The 18,360-nt window shown below is 42.5% G+C and overlaps 1 protein-coding gene across 4 annotated transcripts in view; it reads right to left on the reverse strand.

Moving 5' to 3' along the window:
* Positions 1 to 18,360, reverse strand: part of arap1 (ArfGAP with RhoGAP domain, ankyrin repeat and PH domain 1) — a 66,586-nt gene that overhangs the window by 18,718 nt on the left and 29,508 nt on the right. For all 4 annotated transcript variants that reach the window (XM_030067028.1, XM_030067027.1, XM_030067026.1 and 1 more), the window contains 15 exons: positions 17,617 to 17,769; positions 16,807 to 16,876; positions 16,435 to 16,555; positions 16,033 to 16,217; positions 15,038 to 15,144; positions 13,820 to 14,019; positions 12,774 to 12,859; positions 12,175 to 12,357; positions 4,308 to 4,482; positions 3,649 to 3,780; positions 3,372 to 3,507; positions 2,997 to 3,099; positions 2,180 to 2,372; positions 1,843 to 1,885; positions 358 to 521 (listed from right to left, as the gene is read on the reverse strand). In XM_030067028.1, coding sequence (XP_029922888.1) covers positions 358 to 521; positions 1,843 to 1,885; positions 2,180 to 2,372; positions 2,997 to 3,099; positions 3,372 to 3,507; positions 3,649 to 3,780; positions 4,308 to 4,482; positions 12,175 to 12,357; positions 12,774 to 12,859; positions 13,820 to 14,019; positions 15,038 to 15,144; positions 16,033 to 16,217; positions 16,435 to 16,555; positions 16,807 to 16,876; positions 17,617 to 17,769 — 2,051 coding nt within the window. The remainder of the gene's footprint in view (positions 1 to 357; positions 522 to 1,842; positions 1,886 to 2,179; positions 2,373 to 2,996; positions 3,100 to 3,371; positions 3,508 to 3,648; positions 3,781 to 4,307; positions 4,483 to 12,174; positions 12,358 to 12,773; positions 12,860 to 13,819; positions 14,020 to 15,037; positions 15,145 to 16,032; positions 16,218 to 16,434; positions 16,556 to 16,806; positions 16,877 to 17,616; positions 17,770 to 18,360) is intronic.

Raw genomic sequence — 18,360 nt, forward strand, 5'->3', positions numbered from 1 at the left:
AGGTAAACTAAGACAGCAAGGGAGAGAGAAAGAAAAGAGACGAGGAGAGAGGAAGGGGGAATGGAGCTGGAACAGAGCTGTTTTGTTGCCTTGCAGTCCATCGGTCTCTGCCACAACTAGAACTCCTGCCATTATAGTCACATGAGGTCACACACACTCATAAACATACATCTAATAGATGTAGCACAGAGCAGAGACAAGATCACATAAAACAATGCAGACAATACAAACATCTACCAGCAATGTGTATGGGTAAGTGTGTGTGTGTGCTGTTTGTCCATGGAGTGGTCAAATGTGAATGAAGACTGTTTCTGTGAGTTCTTTTGGTTTTTGTGTGTCTGTTTCTTTGTCTCTCACCATGTTGTGTGATGTATTCGATGCAGCTATGCACTATGACTGGTATGTCTTTGTCTGTGAGCTGCTGCTGGCTCAGTGTGTCCCCTCCGCTCCCTGCTGCCCTCTGGATAGCCGCACACCAGCCACCAAAATCCAACTTCCTCTCTCCCTCAATGTACAGAGTCCTGACGAAGATGGGAAAAATGGGAGTGGGAGAGAGAGAGAAGAGAGAGACAATAACAGTCAGAAAAGTCAAAAAAGCAATGCAGTCTTTTGGACTCCCACTGTCTGCCCTTCACAATGTCCTATGCGTGTGCCAGACATTTGGAGGTAGGCAGCAGCTATCTGTGTGGCCTTACCTACCGGCCCAGTGTAAAACCATATATCTTAGCGACAATACCAAAACATTCAATTTCACTAGACACTCTGATGTAGCTGAGAAGAAAAGTAATTGTGTAGCCCAAATAGCAGGTCAGAGTTTTTTGTTAACAGAAAAATATAGCAGCTGTAGAATTCACTATACTATATTTGACCACAGATACTTTTGTTGTTGTTGAGGATTAATTTAATTTAAGCTATCTGCTATCTTTGAAATGTACCCCATTGTAGCTGCATACATCTGCCATGAAACTGAACTTGACAGTAGAGAGAGAAAGGAAGGGCAGAGGAAAGAAAGATGGGCGTGACATGCAGCAAAGGGTTCAGGCCAAATTCGAACCTGCTGCAATAAGGACTTAGCCTTGATACACGCTCTACCAGGTGGGCCATCAGGGTGCCCTTCATTTACCGACCTCTTCATTACAGACTCTGGACAAGTACACTAACTATTTGATTTTGGTCCCACCATTACTTCCACCAGTATTTCCATGTCTGGCATTCAACCCACTCATTACTCGGGACATTCCTTGGAGATCAGAGACGCCACCTCAGCCTCCAGCAACGGCATCCCAGAAGACTTTATCTGAGCAGAATCCATTCTGCCATTAACAGAGCGGTATGGAGGAAAACACACAGAACAGCCTGGTGACAGACGCTGTTCATGAATAGTCTGCTGGCACTTTGGGGGGAGGCTTCTATATATTTCTCATGATACAGCCTTGGAAAGCTACATCACTAGCGTGTATAGTTACTGATGCGTTCAACAAACTATCCACTCATGGAGATAGGGTGGTGATGTTTGGACACACAAATACAATCTAATCACTTGCAAATACTAGTCCAGACAGTCTGTCTTAAAAATCTGATTTGAGAAACAAATTTGATTTGTTTGCAGTCTGACCAAGGCCATCATTTCACTCTCAGTCAATAAACCTTTAAACACATTTTGTTTTTGGTGTGGTCCTTGCTAGTGAAATAAGGTGATAATACATGCACGGTATATCTTGTAGCATATATTGTAGTATTAAGTCAAACTAAAACGAAGGCATCGGTTCCTACTTTAAATATCACTGAAAAGAGTAAAATGTAATTATTAATCGACAACGACCCTCACCCCCCACTTCTTACCTGCCTCTCTCCACCAACACCAGCACATTGTCTTGTTGGATAGCTGTGACACACAATACAAAGTGATCACATTATTCAAAGGAACCATGCGCTTGTAAAGTATAATTCATTCATAGTATGACAACAAGGTCATAATGTGAATGTGTTTCAAAGTGCATGAAATATCTTGATTCTAGATTTGTGATTTACAAATGATTAGTCTTTGAATGATTACCTTCAGTACTTTGTCACACTTAAAAGTTAAAGGATGCATGCAGTACATGTGCAGTTTGTGCAAGTGTATGTATTTCTGTATTCCTGTACACAAAATGTATCTTCATCATTGCATCTAACTCACAGAGCTCCTGCAGTTTGCGGAGGTGGATCTCCTCCCCCTGGCTGTCTTCCAGGTAGGCATGAAGTGTGGAGCCCACCAGAGCAAACCAACCAACCTTCGGTGTTTGCAGGTTCAAGCCATCTTTATACTTCAGCCGCCCAATCCGCTCAAAACTCAACCTCAGTAAAGGCTCCACATTGGCTGGGATGAAGGTCTGTAAAGAAAAGGGACACACTGGAGCTCTGTAATAAACTAAATATCAATCAACCCTTTTGATTTTAATGGTCTGGTGATGCCTGTGAAACCACATTAGGCTGCACGTCACTGAAACTCTCAACTAAGGCCAGTGAAACTGATATAAGAAGGATGAAACCTCCTGGAATTCGGTGGCGGGGGAAACGCTGACATGTAGCGGGATTCCCAGGCAGCTGCACGTCGGCCAACTGAGCAGAGAAATCAGTGAGTGTGCAACCAATTCACCTCATGCTCAGCTCATTCTTCTGTTTGGCTAGACGTGTGGGAGTTGCAGACACACCATCAACATATTGGCACTCCAGCTTGTCATGAAAAAACTTTGGTACTTTACACTGTTTTTGCACTGGAGGAAAATGCATCTCTTCTGAAGCAGTTACTTCAGTTTCACTGTACATATTCCGCCAACTAAGTCACGTCTACTTCCAAGCATGGAGCAGCTTTTAGCAGTTGACAGCACAGAGCCAGAAATTTGAAATTACAACACAGCTGATAATCATCTCAGTTTAAGGCTAAGTAAGGGGTGTTTCCAGACCAAGGAGCTGCATCCTACCGAATCAACAGCATTACACACACTGGTGCTTACCTTGGCAATGGACTTCACCCATTCCTTGTGGCTGTCTTCGTCATCAGTGCCAAACAGATAGAGACGCTCTGAGTTCGAATACAGCTCGAAGGTATGGTCATACCTGGATTTTAGACAGAGATGGGAGCGTAGAGGTGAGGAGGAGGATGACAGGCAGAAAAAGGACAAGATGTCAAGAAAGAGAAAGAAAGCAGCTGTGTGACAGAGCTGTGAGCAATGGACCTGGTCACTGATGTCAATGACATGTGATGCATATATGTGATATAACTATATTCACCAAGGATTAAAAGAATGGTTTGTACTCTTGTGCCGTTCAGGTGTACATTAATTCATTCATTCATTCATTCAGCCCGGATACAGTATCTTAGCACGTACCCATGTTTCATGGGTGTGTTGACAGCCAAACAGACTATCTCAGCAGCCTTCAGAGATCCATTTGGGTTTGAGTTCTTGTCGCTCTCATAGTAGCTGAAGCAGCCGTCATTCAGCGTGCACCATCGACGACTGAATTCTAGAAGAACAGAGGAAGGTTTACTGAGCTTGCTGATAATGAAAGTACAAACACAAATACAAATATATTGGCAACTAGATGGACTGCTATGGCTATGCATGTGTTACTGAAGCAGTGTAGGTGTGTGTGTAATCAGCCTACCCTCACGGGCCTTGCTCTCTGGGGGCCGTTGCATGGACCCAGTCTTGAACAGGAAGCCATTGTAGGAGACAGAGGGCGGGGCTGAGTAATGTACCGCCTCCATTGCCCCACCCACCTCTGAACGTGGCAACTCTGCAGGAAAAACACAGAGAATTTAAAAAATAAATAAATAAATGAATAAAAAATTGTAAGACCTATCAAACTGCCTTTGTTATGGTTTACTGGAAAAAGTACATGGTGGCTGAAAATAGTAAATGCACCAAACACTTCTGTTTGTGATAGGAATTTAGGGGAAGCAAGACAAGGAAGTCTGTTTTGTGTGTGTGTGTGTGTGTGTGTGTGTGTGTTGTCAGTGTTTTTTTCATCATCCTCATGCTGAGAAGTAGATATTATCACTGGTATGATAGCAGCACATCTGAGAAGACATGCGGAAACAGACAAAGAATTCCTGACACGAGAGACCGGCAAATATGTGTTTGCATGTGTAGGAAGATCAGAGAAATAGATAGATAAAACAGCTAGATCTGAAAGAAAATCACAGTGAGGGTTTGCAAAGCACTTAAACAAGCTTGAGTGCAAACTACCATCTAACATGTTAACATTAAAAACAGAGGTGTGTGTGTGTGTGTGCGTGTGCCCCTGTGTGTGTCCAGTTTTACCTGTGTTGAGATTGTGGCTAAGGAACTCAGCCTGTAGGGGCTGAGAGTGGGCGCTGGCCAGAGAGAGGGGGGAAGGACAATCGACCACACCAGTGGAACAATTCACATCGGCGCCGCAGAAGACCAGGCTTAACGTCTCCAGCACATCACTGCACTGCACATTTATACACAACGCCTGGAGAGAGAGAGAGAGAGAGAGAGAGAGAGAGAGAGAGAGAGAGAGAGAGAGAGAGAGAAGGGGAGGGGGTGTTAGTGCTAAAAAAACAGATTGGTAGTGCCTAAAACATTACTGTATTGTACACTGATACCAAATTTACTTACACCAAGCAAAACAGTATAAGGGTCCACATATACAAACTGTGACATATAAACTGGTAGTAGGACAATATGAAGAGACAAAATCACAACAAAGTGTCTGAGCGTTTTAGTGAATGACAGTATTATACAGTAAAGTACACCCATCTGGTAAAGACTAAAGAAAGAAAGCAGTAATTTGCAAATTCGCAAAATTGTTTGAGGTAGGCCTGGCTGATACAGAGCTCCAAGTGAGGAGCAGAGAGACACTAAAATGAGGCAGGGGGAGGGGAGCAAGGAAGAGAGAAACTAGGGAAAACATGAAGGAGGCAGAGAGGCATGCAGCGTGAGACAGAGAAGGACACAGAGTGAGAAAAGATAAAAAAAAAAAATCAGAGGAGGATACTTTGAAAATGATAATAAACTGTTGACTTCAGTGCTTTGTCCAGCGGCTGCTGACCTGGCTTTAATGGTACCACGTGATGCTTTGTCAGAGCTTTCTGCTCTGAAGGAAACAGATGAGGATGACCTCAAATAAATGAAAATAACTAAAGCAGTCATGTCTGTGTGAGCATGGGGGCCGGCCTCAAGCTTCTTTGTTATTCATCCACGGCTGTACAGTGTGGGCTTCCACAATTAATGCCCACGTAATTCAATGATATTGAAGTGTTAAATTTCACAGGTGTCATATTTTCAACTCCCCTGAAAGTCTTGGTGTGCTAAATCAAGTGTTTCCATGTTGCATGACCAATCACAACCTCTGTGACGCGCACCCATGTGACCAAAAACAAATTTCCAGATGGAAAAACAGGCAGCCCTGGTGGGAAAGAAAGAAGGAAACCTGACGTACCAATCTTTACAAAAACAGAGACACAGGCACAGTGGAAAAGAATGGATCAACTCAGCATTAGAGAGGGAAATCCTTCTCCAGAGTCTGAATGTTAAAACTTTGTTTTAGTTCTTAACAGTGAATTAGTGTCTGTCATTTTGAGATATGACTGGATTACAAGAAATACAGGTTTCTGAGCAAAGTTTGCCTTTGGGTTGAAACTGCACCCTAAAGCAGCAATCATTTGAATTTTGTAAATAAAGACAACTATCATACACAGTAAAAGGTAAAGTGTGACATAACACACTGAGAAAAAAAAATGTTTCCAGTAAGATTCCACTGTATCTGAATAACCTGAGAACAAAAAAACAAATATGCTAACATGACAGTTGCGTTCCAATGTCACATTCTGATGAGAGCTTGTATCTGCCAGTACTGGCACTCTGAATGCATTCTTATGTATGCATCACTCTGTTTACCATCATAACCTGTAATTAATCTGATAAAGAACTAACAGATGACCTATCAAACCATAGTAGCTAATAAACAAGAGAGGTCATTAGATGGAACTATTTTAGCAGAAGCATTTTTTCTCAGTGAGTCATCCTACAAAATTAGTTGGCAAGATGAACATATTTTGCAGTATACAGCCACAAAGAGCAAACATCAATTCCCATTCAAGAAGGGGACCAGTGAATTAGAGGTGACAGGGCATCTTGCCCAGTCCCAATCTATTTCTTCCTGACTCATCCCCGTCCCGTAGATTTTTGTAACTGCCAATCCTGTTCCATTCCAATCCCGTCCTATTTACTCCTGATCCTGCTACAATTTCGATTATTTCCTGTTAGCACTTACAGAACACCTACCCAAACCATCTCTAGGTCCACCTGAGGGAGATGAAAGGGGATGCAAATGAAAGCTGTTGTTTTTTTTGTTTGTTTTGTTTTGTTTTGTTTTGTTTTTAAAGTATCAGATTACAACTTCATGGAACTACTTTTGGATTATTAGAACATAAAAGACACCATTGCATTGCTCCAGACTCCTCCTGAGGCCTAATTTTCCCATCCCATCCCTAAATCACAATGGAATAGCCCTGCTGTCCCACAGGGCTGATCCGATGCCAGCCTCTAGAGTGAATATGTCAGCATTTATACTGTCGGTTTTACAGAGAGGGGGGTAAGATGAGACACAGTGAGTGGACCGAGCTCTTCCAGACTGTTCAACCAGACTGAAAAGAGAGAGGCAGGAGGGGGGCGAGGGACAAAATAGGAAAGATGGTATGATGGTGAGAAGGAGACATTGTTTTTACAGCTGAGGAACTCAACTCGGAGTCATGCAAACACACACACACACACACACACACACACTCACTCACAGAGAGTGTGGTTTCTCTCTAAACCAACAAGATCATTTGGATCTGATTGGGAAATTCCACAGTACTCTGTCACACACACACAGAACCCCTCCTTTATCGAGACCACACACACATGAACACACACACACACACACACACACACACACAACAATTAGCAGAGATTAAACATGCATAAGACACTCCAAGCACACACCCAAAACATGCAAACTATGTCTCTCTCCCTCTCTCACACAAACTACACTCTCATCCCAAGGTTGATAAGATTTCCATCACAGGACTGCTATACAAGGAGGACTGTGTGAGTGAGTGTGTGTGCCATTAAAGCAGAATGAAATCAGCTCTCTGTCCCACACTGGCATACATTTACAGGTGGTTTATGTAGGTCACGCACTGTAAATGTACAGATTGCCAACCATGTGAGATCTGACCAAGGAGGAGAACCAATCAGGACAAAGTATGAGGAGAAAACGGCCTGTGTGAGTATCTGAGGACCTACCGCCCTCCAACATCTGCAGCCTATGAAAAAGGCAGCAATGAAATAACACACACACACACACACACACACACACACACACAGGAGGGAAGGGGATTCAAAATTCTTACACAATATCCCCAGAGAGAGCAAGATCTAATCTGGGTGTGTCTTGAATCGTAGGCCTCTGTCTGGCCTCGGCTGTTTTACGGTCCGGAGCAGGAAGAAAAGAGAGAAATGAGAAGAGAAGAAAGAAAAACAGGGAAGGGGGAGATGAAAGTCTCCGGCAATCAGAGACTGATTGCAGACCCCAAACATACCCTTCATACCACACACACACACACATACACACACACAGCTGCCCCTACTCTGTCCATTCTACTGTATATTCAACACGCAAGCACACACACACACACACACACACACACACACACACACACACTTATTCTGTGTGTGTGAGCATATTTCAGATCCAGATGATCCACATATGTTCTATCATTACCTCACAAGGGAAAGTGGACAGAGGGGAGGGTGTGTGTGTGTGTGTGTGTGTGTGTGTGTGTGTGTGTGAACGCAGACCAGACAGATGGAGGAGGGGGAGAAAAGAATGAAATGAAAAGAATGAGAAATTACAAAACGACAGACACACAGACAAAAAATGGGAGTGATCAGGAAAACAAAAAAATGCAAGAGCAAATAAATGAATGGGAGTAACTGAATACAACCCAAAAACCCGAAATGGGAATGAGGGAGTGAGAAGACTCAGATGAAGCAGGAAAGAAGAGATGGAACAAAAGTGCAGACAAAACTAGGATAGGGGAGAGACTGACCAAGGGCAAGGGAGGGGGGAAAAACAGATGGTATAAAACAGTGGAACTGAGTTTTCCTCTATGGAAGTCATTTTCCAAAGCTAGAAATGCACAAAAACAGGCCCATAAAGCTTTTTTACTGCTGCCTCAGCTATGTTGGCATACTGTAATAACGAGCAATAGCAGGGCGTCTGTCAGCGTACACACAAAAACAGGCTCACAGAGACAGAGCACTGAACAGGCCCAGAGTTGGAGTTGCACTTAGGAGTGGAGGGAAAAGTGGTTGGCCAGGTGGGAAGAGAGCTGGACTCAGGAGCTGCTTATTTTTACACTTATAATGAGCATAATAAGTTTTACATTCTTTTTATGCCAAGGACAATTTTTCTTTTTTTCCAACAAATTCAATAAAAAAAACCATACTCCTGTTTCCCAGGACAGTAGCCATAATAGTTATCGCCAAGCCACACTCCTCACATACACACCCACACACACCTGCAGTGTGTCAAATGCCACTACCTCACTCACTGCCTCAATCACCAAATGCAATGCATTTATCCCTCTATCGATACTTTTTTATGTGTGTGTATAATACAGTGTACAATAATGTGACATGGTGCTTAAGAGGCTGCTATTTAATAATTTAATCTAATTTAATATTTACAGTGGTCCCTCGTTAATCGCGGGAGTTACGTTCTAAAAATAACCCGCAATAGGCGAAATCCGCGAAGTAGTCAGCTTTATTTTTTACAATTATTACAGATGTTTTAAGGTTGTAAAACCCCTCACTCCACACTTTATACACTTTTCTCAGACAGGCATTAACATTTTCTCACTTTTCTCTCTTGTTTAAACACTCTCAAAGTTCAAACCTTCGTAGAAAAATAAGGACGCAGAACACAATGCGCTGCAAAAAAAAAAAAAAAAAAAAAAAAGCACGCAAAATTGCACTAAAAAAATCTGTGAAACTGCGAGCCCGCAAAAGGTGAACCGCGTTATAGCGAGGGACAACTGTAATGTTATTTAATGCTATTTTGTAGAGGCCTGTGTCCTGATTTTCCCATTGACATCTGGACATTTTTGATGGATGGATGCATTTTCAATGGACTGGTATGGTCAGTGCTGCATGACAGGGTGCAAAGTTGAGATGCAAAATCAAAATGGTGAGGTCTATGTGACAAAATGACAGGGTGGTGTGTTTGTAGAATGTAGGGAATTGGGTTTCTCAAATCCTAAAATGATGTTGGTCATGTGTTGCAAGAGAGTGTGTAGCAACATTTAATGAGTTGAAGACTACAGGGCGCAGGCACAGTTGACTAACAAGTGATGGAATGCTAATAGCAGTAAAATCGTGGGATGCATACATAATTTATATTGGAAAGAGGGCAGAGAGAGAGAGAGAGAGAGAGAGAGAGCAAAGGCAAAGCGAGAAGAGATACAGAGATACACAAGGCGCAAATTCACAGAGAGAGAGAGAGAGAGAGAAAGAGAGAGAGTCACAATACCATCCATTGACAGAGGTGAGCCTATCATCTACACTGAACACATAGAAAGCACATGGCAACACACTCACACACACACACACACACACACACACACACTCACACACACACACACACACACACACACACACAGAAAGAGAGAGGGAGCAATGCAGAGCAAAAATGCAAAAAGGCGCACAAACATGCCCACACAAACACATTGATATGCATGTTAACACTTATCCCAGTTCACAGTGAACAACATACTGTACATACACACACACACACACACACACACACACACACCCCAATGTGGCTGCCCTAAAACTGTCAGACAAAAGAAAGAACAGCTATCAGTGACACACACACACACACACACACACACACACACACACACACACACACACACACACACACACACACACACAGATTGACATATGTCCAACTCTCAAAACTCTCTGAGAACCAAAGTTCAGTGACACACACTTATGCAAACACTAACACACATTCGGTTTTTATGGGGCTGATTCACATTAATACATGAACACACACAGCACACTTTCACTACCCTGTCCTACAGCTCATGAACACAGTCCTATTCACACACACAAACACACACACACACACTTACCTGTGTTCCTTCAGTTCTCTTCAGCTGCTCCTGTGCTTGAATTTGTTTCAGTGAGGGTGCACACACAGACACACACACACACACACACAAATGCTCACACACTCAAAAACAGCTCCAAAGGCAGAATCGAGCTTTGATCCTGTGCCCTGTCAGAAAGTTTAGGGAATGACAGTCACACACACACACACACACACACACGTACGGAAATAGACAGAAGTAAAGAGAGAGAGCAACTTTCTCTGGCCGTCCCAGCCAAACAATGAGACAGAGGAGGAGGAGGAGGAGGAGGAGGAGAGGAGGGGGTGTAGAGGGGAGGGGTTACTGCAAATTCCAGCTCAAGCAGCGAGTGATGATGTCACATTCAGAGAAAGAGAGAGAGAAGGGGCAGGACTGGATAAACAAACCTACATGTGCCCCAATACACTCTCTTTCACTCTTTTTGCCTCTCTTTTGCTAATATACAAACTTTTTAAACACACACTTACTCACACTCTCACATGTACACACATACATACACTGCCTCACCGGCAGTGTGCTGGACTATTTTCTTGCCTTCTGGCACAACTGCATAGTTAACACAGATACCAGAGCCTATTATGTTGAAGTTGAAGTTGAAGTTGAAGTTGAAATGGAGAGCGTAGTGGCTCAACAGCAGCAAAACCAGTGAACTCCTCTTTGTAAAGAAGAGGAGCTGCATGTGCTAAAGAGGAAAAAAAGAAAGCTTGAAAGATCACATTCCTGAGAGTGAGAGAGAGAGAGAGCGAGAGAGAGAGAGAAGGAGAGAAAGAGAGAGGAGAAAGTCCCAGGGGAAAGAGGTGGACAGTGTGGAGGAGGACTAAATGAAGGAAAGGCCAGCAGCAGAACAAAGACTGTTTATAGGCCAAAACTTGCTCTGTGTGTGTGTGTGTGTGTGTGTGTATGTGTATAGACACAGTAAGACAACTTCCTGTATTGCTTGCTGCACATCCCAGTGACTAACACACACACAAACACACACACACACACTTGGCAGGCTTAACTGCTTGAGGGAGGAAAAATAGCACTCACAGTCAGGTGCTAAATGTGAGTCGAGCAGCCTGCATTGTTTGCGGTAAGTGGGTTAAGCAGCTAATGAGTGACCCAGCCAGGCCATGAAACACTGAGACATTCACTACTCACACACTAGAGCACAGCAAACACACAGTGCGAGACCTTCAACACTAACTATTCCCAAAAATGTCCACATGGGTACTTGTGACTGACCTGTAACTGATCATGAACACATGCAGGCAGTTTTGGGCTCTCCTGGGATTAGAGTAAAGGATGTCTAAAGAGACAGAGGCCACTGCTGAATGTCACGCCACTGCTAGGAGATCATGAGTTTCTGCACACACAGGACACTCCTCATGCCACAAATGGCCCATTAAAGTTTGTTTCAAACCTACATTACTACCGAGCTACACTCATTTGTAGGCTTAGTTAGATTCTTCTATACTTGAATCAGGACAATATTATTGATGTGAAAGCTGTTCATATCAGGACATGAAACTGAGTGACGGTTTCATGCTGAGTCTCATTTACTCTCACTTTGAACGTCATCTCCAGCTGACAAAAATGAAACTTTTTTTTTTTTTTTTTTTTTTTACATCTAGCAACAGCATCATTGATATGCCAAGCTGTTAGTACATGTATTCAGGAGTTATGCATGTTATAGGATGAGAAATACATGAATGAAGCTAAAGGGAAAAAGCAATTTGTTCACAATGATTGGCAAAACTGGCCATCAATGCCTCTACACACTAACTGTTTGTGATGGCCTTTCTTTAATAACAAAATTTGTTTAACTGCCTGAGTCTCAACGATGGTCGAGGTTTATTCAACCCAGAAACATTCTGGTCTCAAACTCTGAAAAAACTTATCTGAACTATAGGAAAAACACAGAGCCAAAAGCGAGGGCAGCATACTGTAAACAAAACAACAAAAGAGCAGCATCGTCTTACGTTGTTGAGTTCTTTCTGGTTACCGTAGAGCGGGTGGTACTTCCTGTATTTGCCATGGCGGTATTTGTTGGTGATGAAACGGCGTCTCTCATCACTGCAGCTCGAGGGCGACAGCGCCTCACTGGGTGGGACGTTCGCTGCCCAGAAGCTGTTCACCCGCTCGTTGCCAAGCAACAGGAACACCTGTATGAAAATATTTCCATATTAAAGAGGTTAGGCTTGTGTGTGCATATTGTACATTATAAAACTTGGTCCACATGTGTTTTTTTGACATAATAAATGAATGTGAATCTTTCCCTGGCTTTAGACAGTTGAGTAAATTCCAGCAGTCGCTCACAACAGAATGGACTTCACTGGCTTTATGTTGAGTCCTAAAGGTTGCTGTGTGCTCTTTTACCGCATAAACAACAACAACAACCAGTATAGTGTCTTAAAAAGAATTCTAACACCAAATCTAAGCCTGTGTATAGCCTGTCAAAACCTGCTGTACATCATGGAAGGTAGCAGTTTAAGTAGCATGCATTTTTTGAAAAATCATTAGATTTAAGGGTGTGCACAGGTTTGATTTTGGTGTCCCAAGATTTTTAAAAAGTGTGTACCTGTATGAGTTCCTCTGTCCACACCTTTCTGTCCATCTTCAGACTACGAACTTTAGAGATGCTTGGACCCAGTCCTCTGTGCTCTCCTGAAACATGCCACCCACACAAACACACACACACACACACACACAAAATTGCATCCTCATTGCATAATACTCTATAGCTAGTATGAAATTCCACAACCATCTTGTGCAAACATTGTCTGATTAGCAGTAAACTGATACTCTGCTGGCATATTTATTCAGTCAGTACATCACATGCATAATTCTAAACACATTGTGCAGACAACTGTCATTGCTGATATAATCCTAATAATAACAATCCAAACAAATAACTGAAATAACGTATTGATACACTCATAGAGTGGTCAAGTCCACTGCCTCTGGATCCGACCTGTCTCCCCTGTGCTCTCCTACACTGACTCTCACTACAGAGACAAAAACACTGCAGGAGAGAGGACTGCCAACAACTGTTCAAAACAATTTTGCTTTGTTAGAAAAACACAAACATGATTTTTTTTTTTTTTTTTTTGTGGTCGCACTGGAGAATTTGAAGTTTAAAATAGGTGAAGTTTCCAAATTGCATTTAAATGCACACAGCTTTGCGCTAGCCGAGACTGTTGAAAGATAATTCCAGTGTTTTTCAACGTGGGCCCAGTTTTCCACCTTTTGGGGTCCAAATGACTGATAAGGACAAAGCAATGTTATCACACGAGGCAAGTTCACAAGTCAAATTACGTCCACTAAAAGTGCTTGTTTTTGCCACTTACAGGCTCAGATTTTTGTCTCATTCATTGATCCCATTCTTAATTTAGGGCCCAGGCTGAAAAACACTGTAGTTATCCTTTAAGCACATGGCAAGCTGTAGCAAGAAATTAAATCTGCATCCTGCTGAACATTCATGAGATGACAGGGAATCGCATACAAAGCTGCAAGTACTTACAAGTGTGCTGAAAACAATATAGCGACAAAATTCAGTTTGGTAGAAAGTACTCAAAAAGGTCTACACACCATAAACATACAAAACGCAGTTAAAAACATACAAACCTGCACATCGTTTGCAGACCACCACACACAAGTTGATGGCGGCCCACTCCGGCTTCACTGCCCTGCAGTCGGCACAGTAGCCATTGCTCGGCACCGCCCAGATGCGCTCTACCACCTCACTATTGGACAGGGCCTCACCTATGGCCTCACGCATGGCCTCCACCCACTGGTCTTTGAGCTGCTCCGACTCGGCGATGAAACTGCGGACAGAGACACACACACGGCCGAGAGTTAGAGCCGACATGACGGTGGCATCGCCAGCTACCAAGTGAGAGAACAGAGTATGGCGTGTGTGCGTAAAAGCTCAAGAGCACACTGAGAAATGTGCCTTACTCTGCTCTCTTTTTACTAAAAACAGAGCAGTCACACACTGGAATCCACACACACACACACACACACACACACACACACACACACAGACACAAGCACAGACAGATTTGTGACTTGACGCAGACCCGCGTGTCTAAATTCTTCCTCTTCTCATTCGTCACACAACATGTGGGCTCTTTCAAACACATCTACACACACACTCAGTTGTCAAATGACTCACAGATAGCAGCTTCAAAATGCTCTGCGCGCACACACACACACACACACACACACACACACAGAAACTATTCCCTTCTAAAAGTTTTATAGATCTAGACACACCACAGACACACACATGAAAACACACACATTCCAACTCTGCTGCAAACACACAAGCCTTTTTAGATTCTCCCATCCTGTCAAGCTGAGCTTTTCTCACTGGAGGCTGTAGAGAGTGTCAGCCAAAAGATCACACACACCACACACAAACACACACTTCCCTCTTGCTTTGTTTCTCTCTCTCTCTCTCTCTCTCTCTCTCTCTCTCTCTCTCTCTCTCATACTCACATACACACACACACTCACACACACACACACACACACACACACACACACACACACACACACACAAACAAATCAATGGCTTTTTCACATTCCCCAGTGGTATGCAGCTGAGGACTCTCATGGGGAGGGATGATGCAGCTCTCAGTGAAATGGTTGGGCCCAGTTTCCCCATAAGGATCTTGTCACTAATCAACTCACCCACTGACTTCAAAAGGGGCTATGATCATCTTTATCTTAGAACTTAAATTATTTTACAAAACAGAGCCCACGACTGAGGAGAGAGTGTGAGTTTAAGTGTGTGCATGTGTGTATGGAGAGAGAGAGGGAGCGAGAGAGAGAATATACCTGAATATGCGGTACGGTGTCGTGAGGTCAAAGCTGCGTCGGTCGGTCTCTTTAACGTTCCCTACATTCATATCGATGGACGTGATGCCCACTCCTATACGGTAATCCTGGAAAAACAGCAGCTGTTAACTAAGTGTGATTCAAAATCTGGGACAGTGTGTAAAGTTGGATCAGAGGAAGATTAAGGATGGTCTAATTATCCCGGTTTAACCCTCCCACTTCCTTCGACTCCGGGTCCCACTGACCCGCTCCCTTTTCGCTCCTTTTCGCTCAGTGGGACCCAGGTCAGTGGGACCCAGAGCGGAAAGGGAGCGGGTCAGTGGGACCCGGAGATGAAGGAAGCAGGAGGGTTAAGTGGCTTCAGCATGTTTTTGACTATAAAATTCAAATTTTTTATGGCACTTATTTGTACAATTGCATACGTTGTCATTTTTGGCTTTAATTGTTTAGTTTAATAACAATTAGGTGATGCAATGACGTGAGAAGCGTGTGCTCTTTTCTTTGACAAATAATGTATATGAAAGTATGAATGCATATAATGTATATAATTCAACTACAACAAACTGCTGGCAAGAAAAAAAAAAAACCAAAATGTTGTATTTTTTTATTTTCTAAATGTGCAAAAGAGTCAGAGTTGCAGACAAACTAAATTCTATGTATTGCCTTGTGCAAAGCCTTCCGAAAAACAAAACTGAGATTCTTTAAAACCAAGAGGGTGTCCACAAAATGTGTCTTTTTGCCAAGTAAAGTGTCAAGTATCCATAAAATCAAGAAATGCTTTTTTTCATATGAATATAGCTTTTCCTGCAATTTTCAGAAAGTACAGTAAGTGCATTCCTTATCAAACTATCTGATCTCTTCTGCATAGTATTTTTTCAAATACAAACTACAAAATTCACAAAAGAATGAAATATTCGATCAACATTCACTGTGTGCAATGGAAATACTGTCCATCTCAGTGTGCACACTTCCACAGAAATAAACACAGTGCCTACCTCCATGTTTTTGTAGAGGAAGACCTTATCTGACACAACAACAGTGTAGAGTTTGGAGCGCAGCCCTCTGAGCTCCAGATAGCCCTGATAGTCTGGGGTCAAAGGTGAGAGGGGGTTCACGATGCTGCTGCGCTGGCGTCCCTTGGTGCAGTCCTGCAGCACAGCCACCCAGGCATTTCTCTCAGCTGGGTGTATACAAGCAGAGAGACACACATGAATACACATGCATGCGGACATACATACAAATGTAAAATAAATGCATGCACTCATAATACATGATTACATACACAGATGTGCTGTATGTATGCAGAAACAGACACCATTACACTGACATGAGACTTTTTTTTTAATCCACAAACACACACATACACAGATGAATAGTCAGAAAGTAAATGGACAAACCTTCACTCTCAGCCTTGAAGAGGAAGGTGCGGTTGTGTGTGACAACCTCAAACTTCAGCTCTCCCACACTGCTCACATTAGTGATGAAGGCTGTGGAGATGATCCGCTTAGAGTACACCTCCTGGAACGTACACACACAACAACTCAGTTAACAAAACGCACGTTTAACGCTCAAGGATGAGAAAGTGTATGTTCATGTAGGAGCGTAGGAGTGTGTGCAGGAGCTTGTGCATGCGTATGTGTCTATTTGAGTCATAAGATTACAAAGTGATTGTGCATGTAATAAAGGAAAAAGTGTGGGAGTGAGTTTTTTCATTTATTTTTGTGTGTTCCATAAAAATTGAATTGAGTTGCTATGGTGTGTGTTATTACCTTGTCAGTGTCAAAGTATCTCAGGTAGTCAACATCGAGCTTCACCCATCGTCTCTGGTAATAAAGCGCCCTGCACACACACAAACACAAACATTTCATCAAACATTTCATCCCCCTTGCTAGCAAACTCACCAAAATCGGACAAGAAATGAATCAAATTATTTCCTCAATGTGATTTGCTAAACCAGAAGATGCCATTTTGCCCTCATCTAGGAGAAATGTTCACCTTTTCATCTACATCAAATTATCCTCTAACTGCAGGTTTCATGTTGTTGTTACGGTGGAAGACTAATAGCTGAAGAGAAGAAGAGGAACAACAAGAATAGCAAAAAAAAAAAAAAAAAATCAATGTTTCCATTACATCCAAAGAAAAAATAACCAAAACTGTCTACATGCAAATCTGACATGTTTACTGCTTCTGATAGTGAAACAGAACATGCTAATTTTTTTTTTTTTTTTTTTTTTTTTCTTTTGGCTTTGTTTTGTTTTGACAATACAGCACTCTCAAACACTCAAAACACTCAGTATACAACTCCTGGTCAAAATGATATGAAATTATTTAGATCACTGCAGGAACAAGGAAACAGATGCTTACAGGGAATATCTTTTTTTTCAATCTAATGCCTTGTTTCAACTAGTGAAAACTTGAGATTGTGTTGATGTTAACCACATGACAGATCAGAAACTCAGCTGCAGAACTGGATGTGCTGAGCTTTTTTTTTTAAACTGTGTTAATTTCCTTTAAAATAGAACACCCAGCCTGTGCGTGTATGTGTGTGTGTGTGTGTGTGTGTGTTTTGCCATCCATACCCCTGTGGTGGATTCTTGTCCAGCCAGCCCGCCTTGATGACAGCAGACTGATGGGAATTTTCTTCCTTGGTGGGTGGGGGCAGTCTGCCTGCGGCTGGCAGGTACACACTGCCTTGAGCCGTGTTAATCCCAAGGTCCTGCCACGAGTCAGCACTGGGACATACATAAATAAATATAAAAGCACATACACACATGGTGAAGAATAGTGACAACAGTATGCCACAAAGAAACAATATTTGTCTGATACTTGCATGCTCTGTAACAAGTAGATGTCTATCTACTACTTTAATATGTGATAGATTTCAGATTATGGGTACCCACTGCAAATTATTTTCTGAACTTTTTCAAGCTGCATAAGCCATAAATTAATCATAACCATGGAACCCAGGTTCATGAATTCAAGATTTAAGCAGTATGCCAATGAGGAGTTTCTGTTTCAGTGGTAGTTTTCATTTAATTTGAGTGTGTGTGAATATGCTGACAGCAATGTGAAGAAATCAGATGGATTCAAGGATTCAAGGAAACTTTATTGTCATACCAACAACACATGCATGCACATGAGGAGGTACGAGATGCTGATTATCTTTACAGTTAAGTTGGTATTAAGTCATATCTACGCAACTCAACCTAAAAATTTGTGAAGTTGCACTGAATTCACCGTCTACATGGGTATGACTGAAGCTTCACTCAGATTATTCATAATGACATACCTATTAGTCTTTTTATATGCCAGTCTAACTAGTC

This window comes from Myripristis murdjan, chromosome 13 (genome assembly GCF_902150065.1).
Source record: "Myripristis murdjan chromosome 13, fMyrMur1.1, whole genome shotgun sequence".
Classification (NCBI taxonomy): Eukaryota; Metazoa; Chordata; class Actinopteri; order Holocentriformes; family Holocentridae; genus Myripristis; species Myripristis murdjan.